General features: G+C 40.1%; 1 protein-coding gene across 2 annotated transcripts in view; it reads left to right on the top strand.

Annotated features, from left to right (window-relative positions):
- BRINP2 (BMP/retinoic acid inducible neural specific 2) overlaps positions 1 to 12,276 on the top strand; it is a 485,004-nt gene that overhangs the window by 135,491 nt on the left and 337,237 nt on the right. For both annotated transcript variants that reach the window (XM_077453187.1, XM_077453188.1), the window contains exon 3: positions 284 to 468. In XM_077453187.1, the coding sequence (XP_077309313.1) occupies positions 284 to 468 (185 nt within the window). The remainder of the gene's footprint in view (positions 1 to 283; positions 469 to 12,276) is intronic.

Genomic DNA, 12,276 nt, shown 5'->3' with positions numbered 1-12,276 from the left:
GGTGTACATGCTAGCCAAACAGCTTCTAACTTCAGCTTGTTCACTTAAGCTTTGCCAAGAAAACCTGAAAGCTGATTGGTTTCTCTGCAGAGTTGCACCAGATTTTGCACTCTCCAGTTTTAGTAAATCGACCCCTAAATGTCATAAAGGTAGGGTTTACATGTACTTTGATGGGTTTATAAGAACATCGAAGGACTAGTTATACTGCAATGATTATGCAATGGAGCCCTGACATATATAATAACATTTCTATTGTGTTAAATCTATTATCTTTTCTTGTCAGGGAGTTTGGCCGCTGGAAAGTAAAGAACATGGCCTTAGAGAGTAAGGAATTTCCGAATCTCACACTGGCTCCAGAGTTTGTGCGCACGATCCGTCAGCTGGGGAGGAGGCCGTCGGCGGCTCAGATCACGGAGAACCTGATCAAAAAATATGGCACGCATATTCTGCTGTCTGCTGTGCTCGGAGGTGAGTTTACCGCCATGAGTGATGCTGAAACCTCTGGCTTCTATGTGTGAAATGGTCTGGATGCTTTTTCAGATGCACTTAACACTGTACAGCAAACTTTCTTAGGGATACAAACAATTACAGATAATATCACCAACTATGTATAAACCACACTTGGTATCAGTAAGATGAAGAGCACGTCGCTCTGTTGCTGTGGAAACGAATCATACAGGTGACAACATCCTATAAGAACAGATGTGTGACAATATTCTTTTCTGTTTGCGCTTTATCTTTATATTGCCGAAGGCTGTTTTTTTTTCCAAACCTTAAAATAGTTCACCAGTAAGGTGATGTTCACGAAGGGGGGCTCACTGCATATTCTTGCTAATGGCAATGCAACCCCCCATTCCAAGGACTAGGGTACATTGAACCCAACAGGTCAGTACACATTAGCTAGGGGTAAAATTACCATATTTTTTGTTGTTTACTGCTCTTAACCTTAGCTGCTCCATAATATATATATATATATATATATATATATATATATATATATATATATTATTTTTTTTTTCATACACATCCAATTAGGTATTAGGAGGAGCATTCTTCTTCTTTTTTTTCATCAAAGATTTATATTGAAATCAAAGAACAGTACAAGGCAAGGACATACCATAGGTATATTAGTCTCCAATGAAAGATATAAAATAACGCATCGTATACACTTTTTCTACATCAAAACATCTGAAACAAACAGCGGTCTACATTTGTAAGTGTAGTTATCGGGATAATGTTGAAAGGTTTCCAGTGTGGATAAGTACTTTGACAGATATGTAAATGACCATAAAGCTTGAGCCTCATTTCTGTGATATTGCAGAGCTTGGAGGAAGAAAAGTAATACTGTTGGCTAATTAGATGGTCATGGGATTATTCCATTTTATAAGCATCTTCCGTTCATCTGGTAGAGGTTCGATGTGATGCTACTAGGTTTTATGAGATGCTAAGGGCACAAAAGGGGTCAAGTAGGTTATCTTTATAGGTATAGGTTGTATGTATAGGGGCAAGATCCAGAGCACTCTTTGAGGTTTCCAAGGAACAACTGTAATACCCCCCACATATTCCCCTTTTAACATTTAGAAATTCAAAACAGATGATTTCAGCCCACTTAATTTCTTTATTGTTTCTCAAGCAGGATACAACATAGTAGCAAAATTCCCACCCAGATTAGAACTCTATGGACAGTGCTGCTGTTAGAAACCACGGGGCCCCATACAGCCAACCTGACAGTCCCCCCCCCCCCCCCACAGTTTACTATGCTTCATTCATTCATGAACACAATGAGTGATCATTACCGATCACTCATCATGTTCATTCTGGAATGGAAGGGGCTGGCAAATGTCACATATTTACCAGATTTTTCCTCTACTCTCCGTCCTGAATAATCCTGTTGTGTGCTCGCAGCTGCCGATGAGAAGGAGAGGAGGAAATCCAGTAGCACTGTGGGGGTGGGGGCACACAAAGGGGCCTGGACAGCAGGGGGACACGTATGGTGTACAGGGAGGGTGATGGGTGCAGCAGGGGGGGCAATTACTGGAACCGATCCCCTGTTTAACTCTCTCTGCAGCAGCTGAAAGCCAACTGGATGGAGAGGAGAAGAGGCAAGCTTTCAGCTGCAGAGAGAGATAAAGGGGATTGGTTCCAGTTTTTGCCCCCCCCCCCCAGCATACCAGTCACCCTCCCTGCCCACATCCGATTCACCCAGCTGCCTGGGCTCCCCTGCTGGCTTGGGCCCCGTACAAGAGGACTGATGTAACTCCCTTATCCATGGTCCTGGATTTGGAACCTGAATCAAGCAATCCAGGTTCAAATCTTTCTGAGACTACCGCTGTTACTTGCTTGAGAAGCAATAAACCAAAGAAATGTGCTGCAATCACCTGTTTTAGAAAAACAGTACTGTGAAAACATTTTAAGCAGGTGCGAAGAATGTGTTCAAAAATATATATTTTCATTGTTTATTTTTAACAAATTAAAAAAACGCAACATTGCCAAACAGAAGAAAAATCTAAATCAAATCAATATTTGGTGTGACTACCCTTTGACTTCAAACCAGCATCAGTTCTTACGCTTGCATACTTTGTAGACTTGAGTCAGGTGTATTTTTAATCAATTATACCAAGCAGGGCTAGTGATCATCAATTTCATATGTAGGTTGAAACACATTAACTAAAACAGAAACAGCTGTGCATGAGGTTTAAAACTGCGAGGAACAGCCAAATTCTGCTACTAAGTTGAGGTTGTGGAAGACAGTTTCTTGTCACAGGTCATACACCATAGCAAGCCTGAGCACAGCAACAAAACACATGATAGTTATGTTGCATCAGTAAGGTTTCTTCCAGGCAACAATTTCAAAGCAGACTAGGGCAGTGATGGCGAACCTTGGCACCCCAGATGTTTTGGAACTACATTTCCCATGATGCTCAAATACACTTCAGAGTGCATGAGGATCATGGGAAATGTAGTTCCAAAACATCTGGGGTGCCAAGGTTCGCCATCACTGGACTAGGGGTTTCAAGATGTGCTGTTCAAGCTCTTTTGAAGATGCACAAAGAAATGGGCAAAGTTGAGGACAATAGACGTAGTGGTTGGCCAAGGAAACTTAATGTAGCAGATGAAAAACACATCATGCTTACTTCCCTTAGCCATCAGAAGATGTCTAGCAGTGCCATCAACACTGAACTAGTGAAACCAGTGGGACTCAGGTACACCCATCTACTGTCCGGAGAAGTCTGGCCAGAAGTGGTCTTAATGGAAGAATTGGGGTTAAAAAGCCATACCTGTGATTTGGAAACAAGGTTAGACAATTATATGGCAGCAGGTGCTCAACTGCTCGACTGATCAAAATGAGTCAACATTTTAAATATTTGACTGTAGCAGGAGGCAGTTTGTTCATCGAAGGGCTGAGGAGCAGTACAATAATGATTGTCTACCCACAACAGTGAAGCATGGTGGATGTTCCTTGCAAGTTTGGGGCTGCATTTCTGCAAATGGAGTTGGAGATGTGGCCAGGATCAACGTTTTCCTCAATGCTGAGAAATACAGGAAAATTCTTATCCTTAATGCCATGCCATCAGGGAGGCTTGTGATTGGCCCTAAATTTATTCTGCAGCAGGACAGCGACCCCAAACATACAACCAATGTCAATAAGAACTATATTCAGTTTAAAGAAGAACAAGAAATTATTGTTGGCCACAGAGCCTTTATCTCAACATTGAGTCTATCTGAGATTACATAAAGAGACAGAAGGATTTGAGGCAGCCTACATCCACAGAAGATCTGTGGTTAGTTCTTGAAGCCCTTGTACACACGGTCAGACATTCCGACAACCAAATCCATCAGATTTTGTCCGACGGATTTTGTCCGAAACTGTTGCATACACGCAGTCGGACAAAGTTGTCAGAAAATCCGATCGTACTTAACTTAATGACGTTATTTCGTTAGGAGGGGACTACGTTCAGGCTAGTAGCCAATAGCTTTGGTCTAGGAATTTGATCTGAGCATGCGTGGCACTTTGTCCGTTCGGAATTCTCTACACATGATCGGACAAAGTCCGATCGGATCATGTTGTCGGAAAATTTTATAGCCCAGCTGGAAAACTTGGTCCGTCGGAGTATCCGACGGAAACAGTCCGATGGAGCCCACACACTGTCGGATTATCCGACAACGCGGTCCTATCGGACATTGTCCATCGGAATGTCCGACTGTGTGTACAAGGGCTAAGATGATAAAGTGTGTGCAAGTGAACCTAGAAGAACTGATGCTGTTTTGAAGGCAAAGGGTGGTCACACCAAATATTGATTTGATTTGGATGTCTCCTTTGCTCATTTACTTTCCAGTTTATTTATTGATAAAAATAAACTATTAACACTTCTATTTATGAATGCATTCCTAAGTTACAGCATTTTTTCACACTTGCCTAACATCTTTGCACAATAATATTTATGTGTATATATATATATATATATATATATATATATATATATATATATATATATATATATATCAAATAATATACAGTATTTTTTCTTGCTGTTATAATCACATGGCAATGATTTTGTCATTAACACCTAAGCACATTACCCTTTAAAGGATATCATATGGATCACAAGTATCTTTTTATATAGAAATACTCAGCTTGGAGCCTCACACCTCCATGTATTCTCTTTCACAGTATGATAACTTACCGTGTCATTAATAATAATACACACAGGGATGGGGTGCAAAGTGATCATATCTATAATGAATGAGGTGAGAGTCCATGCATTGATGTTGTTCTGTGGAGCGGGTCTTGGTCTAGTTTAAGCTCTTGCACTCGAGACAGGACACATATAATGAGCATGTTAGGACTAGTTGTTTTATAACCCTTGGAAAACTGCCGGGAAGACTAACTTTGCTATAAGATGAGCTTTACTTAACAACATAACATGAAACATAACAATGCACTGCAGCCATTTCAGCCATGCAAAGTGCACTTGTCATCAGTGTATTGCAGTTTCCCTTCTAGTCCCAGGGAGAACAGTGAAAAAACTGTTTTCCTTTCCCTTCCCAGGGAGAACAGTGTAAGATGACTTATTATTGGTTGTTAAGGTTTATTAATCTTTGTGTGATGCCATTAGCAGGTAATATGTGAATGGCATATTTAATAAAGGGGCTATAAGGGGGCACGAGGGGTACCCTAGCCTGAGGGCATGCTCACCGATGCCTGGGACCAAGTGGAGGCTGCAGCCATGTGAAGCATCAAAAATTACGACAGTCTCCCAACTTTGAGATGATCTCTCACTGTGTGTAGTAAAGATGTAGAGGTCCTCTAAAAGGGGGTGTACCATGTCTCTACATACTGTGTCCTAATACTTGTTGCATTAGGAGTGGTGGGTGAGCTGGCCCACCTCCACCAGCCAGCATACCTTTTTTACCTCACTTCCAGTAGCAGAACACCATTGTACCCTCTCAGCCACCGTTTGCTAAGAACCCGGTTTCCAGGGAAGTGGAGCCAGTCCCGCATATGTGACATCAGGGCCGGACATGGCAGGGGTGGAGCTCCACACAATGACATCATTGAAGTGCCTGGGAATGGGTGCAGCACCCCAGAGGGCACAGTGCTGGCCTATGGCAGCCTGCTGGGGATGGCTCTGCTCCCCAACTTGTGAGGAGTGTTATCTGTGCCCGGGGGTAGGTGCTCTGACATTATATAGCATATGGACTCTCTGTACATTATTAGTAGTTTTGGGTGGACTTCTCCATTAGGTGTTTAACCATGTGTTGAAGGAAGGAAGGTGAGCGGTCCAGAAGAAATTTAGCTGCAATGCTCAATAAATGAATTTATGTAACTGTAAATTCGCAACTTTCACATATGTAGCTTTGAGGGTGATTGGGTACAGAGGTGGTTCCATTAGTTAGTAAGTTCTGACATTTCTTTTAAACATCAGACTGACTGTATATGAGATACCCATCATGTACAAAGTCTAACGGGATCACCAAGCAAAACGTCCAAGAGTCCAGATTCTTTTAATATCAATATTAGTTCACAATAACATAATACCAAACATCCAGCATGTTTCAGGGACTCGAAAATCACATCTTCCCCTTCTTTAGGGCTCATGTGTTGTAAGAGGTAGGACACAGAGATTTCATAATTACCAGTTATATAGAAGTTACAATATGCTAGGAAACACTGTATCAGCATATGTTATACCGTGTGGGGGTGGTTAATTTTTGAGCTCCAAAATTCATTTTTTATTATTCAGTGTGAACTAATACCAATAATAAAATGATTGGACTCTGGAACATTTCTTTTGGTGCTCTCATTAGACTTGTACATGTGGATCCTCAACTCTGGGTTCCACCTTTTTAACCTCCCTGGTGGTATGATTATTTTGGATTTTAGGTGCTAAAAGCGGTACAATTATTTTGCATGAAAATTTGGCGTTTTATATTGTAGTCCTGTAATTCTTAGGAATAACTCTCTTAAATCTGTCCAAACCAGAGTCTAGCAGACATCCTGGGTATGATAAAGTTTGAAAAATTAAATCATAAATTATAATATAATAAATAACTATAAATAATTGTACCAAATAATAATATAACAATAATAAAAATTATTCAATAATGTAATCAAATCAAAAACACTGAAATTTGCTCAGTTGCAGAATTGTCACTGTCATTACTTTTCAGTATTTGATGACGGATCTCCCCACAAATCGCTATCCCTCAATTCTGCAAGTGATTACAATTTATTATCGCTGTTTTCTAGCTGGTCTAAAATCATTTTTGATGTAAAGGGACAGTTTTGGTTGCTATGGACAATCTCCAGTTTCCAGGCATAAATAACAGTTTTTATAATATAAAACTGCATGCAGGACACTGGAGAAACCACTAGGGACAAAGGGGATGTGAAATAATTACATACAGCAATGTAATCTATAAAATGACATTATACTGTATGTATACTGTGTGTTTCACTTTTTGAATTTTGCGCCAATCTCCGTCCCCGTGCATTGCAACGCTCGCAGGGAATGGAGATTGGCTCCGTGATAGATCCGGCGGAGGACGAGCCGCTCGTACAGTAAGTTATCTCCTCCTGCATTCAGCGATGCGGTCCCGAGTCTGGCTCGGGGTTACCGCTTTTGGTACAAAGCTTCCACCCCGAGCCAGACTCGGGAACACCACCAGGGGGGTTAAGGGGTGTCCCATTGTGTTGAACATGGCCTAATCTAATCCAGTGCCTTGGTTTCACTTTTTGAGAGACATGGCAAGGAGCCTACAAATGGGTCTGTTTGGGAACAACGTTCCTGTTTTAAAAATGGGGGATTAAATTGGTGACAAAATGAGCTAGGGTAGGCCGGTGTTCTACAGCAATGCCTGTATGGAGACAATAAGGTGGGTTCCTTGTAAGAATATTAAAGCATAACTTCACCCAAAAGGGGACATTCCATTTTTCTTCCTGCCCCCCCCCCCCCCCGCCATATTTGGAAAATATTTTTTTTGGGGAGAGAGAGCAGATACCTGGTTTTGACAGGTATCCGCTCCCACATCCGCTCCATCCACCTAGGCCAGGGGTCTCCAAACTTTCTAAACAAAGGGCCAATTTACTGTCTTTCAGACTTTACGGGGGCCGTAGTGGCCAGTGGGAGTAGAAATTGCCCCAGCGTGAATTTAAAAAAATGACATAGCCAGAAGGAGGAATAGTGCCCCATTATTATTGGCATTAGTAGTGAAAGGGGGGGATAGTGCTCCATCATTGGTGCCAGAGGAAGAAAAAAAATGGTCACCAAAAAGTGTCACTAAGCCCTTGTACACACGGTCGGACATTCCGACGGAAAATGTCCGATCGGACCGTGTTGTCGGATAATCCGCCTGTGTGTGGGCTCCATCGGACTGTTTCCATCGGAATATCCGACGGACAAAGTTTTAGAGCTGGGCTATAAAACTTTCCGACAACATGATCCGATCGGACTTTGTCCGATTGTGTGTAGAGAATTCCGATAGGACAAAATGCCACGCATGCTCAGATCAAATTCCTAGACCAAAGCTATTGGCTACTAGCCTGAACGTAGTCCTGTCATCACGTTCTGAACGATCGGATTTTCCGACAACTTTGTCCGACCGTGTGTATGTAACACCAGATTCGGACAAAATCCGACGGATTTGGTTGTCTGAATGTCCGACCGTGTGTACAAGGGCTTAGGGTCAGAGTTGTCCAATGCAATGTTGCAGTCCCGCAAAAAAAAATAAACTCAGATCGCTGCCATTACTAGTAAATAAATACAAGTTTCTAAATCTATCCCGTAGTTGGTAGACACTATAACTTTTGTGCAAATCAATCAATATAAACTTATTGAAATGTTTGTTTGTTTTTTGTACCAAAAATATGTAGCAGAATACACATTGGCCTAAATTGATGAAGAAATTCGTTTTTTACATTTTTTTTATTTTTTTTTTGGAAAGTAAAAAAAAATTTTTTTTTCAAAATTGTTGATCTTTTTTTGTTTATAGCGCAAAAAATAACCGCAGGAGGTGATCAAATACCACCAAAACAAAGCTCTATTTGTGGGGAAATTTTTTTTTTTTATTTGTGTTATTTATTTCAATTTTATTTGGGTACAGCATCGCACAGTCACGCATTTGTCAGTTAAAACAGCGCAGTACCGTATCACAAAAAATGGCCTGGTGAGGCAGTGAGTAAAACCTTTGGTAGTTAACCACTTACAGACCGGACCATTTTGCTGGTCAAAGACCAGACCACTTTTTGCGATTCGGCACTGCGTCGCTTTAACTGACAATTGCGCGGTCGTGCGACGCGGCTCCCAAACAAAATTGACGTCCTTTTTTTCCCACAAATAGAGCTTTCTTTTGGTGGTATTTGATCACCTCTGCGGTTTTTATTTTTTGCGCTATAAACAAAAATAGAGCGACAATTTTGTAAAAAATGCATTATTTTTTACTTTTTGTTATAATAAATATCCCCCAAAAATATATAAAAAATAAATGTTTTCCCTCAGTTTAGGCCGATATGTATTCTTCTACATATTTTTGGTTAAAAAAAATCGCAATAAGCGATTATTGATTGATTTGCGCAAAAGTTATAGCGTTTACAAAATAGGGATAGTTTTATGGCATTTTTATTAATAATTTTTTATTATTTTGTTTTTTACTAGTAATGGCGGCGATCAGCGATTTTTATTGTGACTGCGACATTGTGGCGGACACATCGGACATTTTTGACACATTTTTGGTACCATTGTCATTTATACAGTAATCACTGCTATATAAATGCAGTGATTCCTGTGTAAATGACACTGGCAGTGAGTGAAAGAGTTAACCAGTGGGTGGCAGTGTAGGGGTTAAGTGTTCCTGTAGGTTTTAGGAGATATTCCCTGCGATACCCGGAAGAAACACTGAGGGAACAGGTCAGCTCCATCGGCGTGGATCGGGCCAGATGTCGGGGGCCTCGTTCTAACGTAAGTATTTCATAATGAGCTAGTATGCGGTGCATACTAGCTCATTATGCCTTTTCCTTTGCAGGTGAGGAAAAAAAAAACTTCAGCGGGTATACAACCGCTTTAACCACAGAACAAAAAGTAGGGCAGCCAATAGAAACCTTATACCAATTGTTGTATTTCTAGACTGGATTTGGATGTAATGGCTAACATGAAATAGCTGCTATTGACCATATAATCCTATTCCTTCCCCCCGTGAAATAGTGAAATAGCCCAGTAAATGTATGTTTTTACAGAATTGCGTTTATTTGCTGTAACACAGTTTATTGCATATATTTGTGCTCTGTAAATAACTTATAATCACGAAGAGTCTTTTGCTGCTTCTTGAGTTCTTCCCAATCTGGCCTGCAAATCTCTGATTGTACATCAGTTTTCTCTTTATATCAAGAAATGATAGACTCCTAATTAATGAAGCACTCACTTTTATGTGCGGCGCACCTTACTCGGGTATAATTTGAATCCTTTTAAAGCACAGAGGACACATCCGCGTCTCTTCTCTATATATAAGAGTTTATTATTTTCTTGCAGTCTAATCATGGAAATAGTTTTTGATTTGGATCCCCGCTGTCACCCACGTACCCTTCTAGACACCTGCAGGAAGGATTGTAGAGCGACAGAGATAATTTGTGTGCTGCTTTTAATTGTAAAAGGAAATGGAAGCATTGCTAATCGGCATGAAGCAAACATTGGGGTCAATTTACAATGATGTAGGAGTAAACTGCATTCAGTATTTTATCTCATGATGATTTTCTCTTCACAGTGTTCAATTTACAAACATTTTAATGGCTAAGGTGAAGAATCACTTCAGGGAACTAACATCTGAGCAAATAAAGCAGCAAATTTATATGTTGTTATGTGATCAATAGCTGGTTAGGGATGTAAGGTTGTTTTCTCTTGGTTGAATTTGATGTGTTTTTTTATTTTTTTAGGATCTATGTAATTTTGGTACTACTCAGTTAACAAACCAGATTCTAATGCCTCGTACACACGATCGGGCTTTCCGCCAAAAAACCCCCAAAAAACATGGAATTTTGTCCCAAGGGCGTTGTCTCACTGCAAACTTGTCTTGCTGCATACACACGGTCATACAATTGTTGGCCAATAATCATGAACGTAGTGACATACTAGACTTACTACATGTTTTTTAGCTCTTTAGCGCCACCTTTTGGGATCCTTCTGCTAATTTCATTTTAGTAGAAGTTTGGTGAATGTTGATTCATGCTTTTCTTTTTGCGCTTTTCATTTAGCGCTTTTCAGTTTGCGTTTTTCAGTTTGTCAACCAGACATGATGCGCAAACGGAGGAGATAACGTGTTATTTATTATTGGCCTTGGAATTATTGCTTTGACATTATTTTTTTGGTTGAATAATGATTTGATTTGGTATATTTTCTATATTTTTGGATGCACAGAATGCACTTTTTGGTTAAGTTCTATTGGCAGATAGCATGTCTAATTTTCATGTCCAGCATCTCAAGTGGATCATCAAATCCAGTTACTGCCGGACACAGAGGAGGTCCCAGGTTCAGATCCAGGTCCTAATGCCCTGTACACATGGTCAGAAATTCCAACGGAAAATGCCAGATCGGATTATATTGTCGGAAAATCCAATCATGTGTGGGCTCTATCAGCCTTTTTCCGATGGAAAAAATTTGAGAGCAGTATCTCAAATTTTCCGTGAAAAAATCCGATCTGACTTTTTCTGATCGTTCGTTACGACGGTACTACACTGAGGCTAGTAGACAATAGCTTTGATCTCATAATTTGATCTGAGCATGCGTGGCACTTTGTCTGATCGTATTTCTCTACAAACGAACGTCATCACGTTCCGAACAATCGGATTTTCCGACAACTTTGTCCGACCGTGTGTATGCAACACCAGTTTAGGACAAAATCCGTCTGAAAAAATCCAACAGATTTTTTTGGTCGGAATGCAGACCACGTATACAAGGCATAACACCTGAGCAGTATTTTATTGCAATGTTTTGAGGATGCTGGAATGCATTGTAAAGGTTGCAAAGGTGAACTAACCCTTTTTTTTGCTACATGCAAAGAACATATGTTTATAAAGCCATATGCCCCATCGCCTGCTTTATAAGGTGTCCCCATGTGGATAGGCAGGGGCAATTGTTTACAAAGCATGTGGTGGGGGATAAAAGACCAAGGAGGGAAGGGGGCATGATGATCAGTAGAGGGATCTATCAAAATGATGCTATGCTACTCCATGATTTTAAGGTTCACTAATGAACCGAATAATCAACTAATGAACTACATTTATCTCAGGGCAACATATGCTTTGCAGTAGACACTGAAAGCAATGAAACCAAGAAGGATCAAGAAATATCTAATAAATGAATGCCACATCATATAAGGGAGCAGCTGCAACTTTGTAGTAGGAGGATAATACCCATTCATACTGGGAAATTTCAGTCATATTTCACTTTATTATATTATATTATATTATATAGTATACTCTATTATTAACCAGCACAGATACCATAGAGGGGTTAGTAAATTATGAAGATCTGTAGCAGTCAACAATCACAGAATGAGTTGGATTGAGTCCTCACCAATCTGGGATTTATAATATTATGAATTAATTATACTTTCTCTAGATCTGCTTGACCCAAAAAACAAAAATATGTAAATGTATTCAAATATAAAAACAAATATTACAAGAGTTTTTACTAGCAGGAACCCAAAAGGGAGACAAATATGTAAACCATATGTACATTTTATTTTCAAGTTTTATTGGTTTATGTATTTATTTGGGGCACATAC

Source organism: Lithobates pipiens, unplaced genomic scaffold (assembly GCF_037356315.1).
Source record: "Lithobates pipiens isolate NorthernLeopardFrog02 unplaced genomic scaffold, aLitPip1_a1.2 Scaffold_23, whole genome shotgun sequence".
Taxonomy (NCBI): domain Eukaryota; kingdom Metazoa; phylum Chordata; class Amphibia; order Anura; family Ranidae; genus Lithobates; species Lithobates pipiens.
This window is presented reverse-complemented; position numbering and strand designations above follow the sequence as displayed.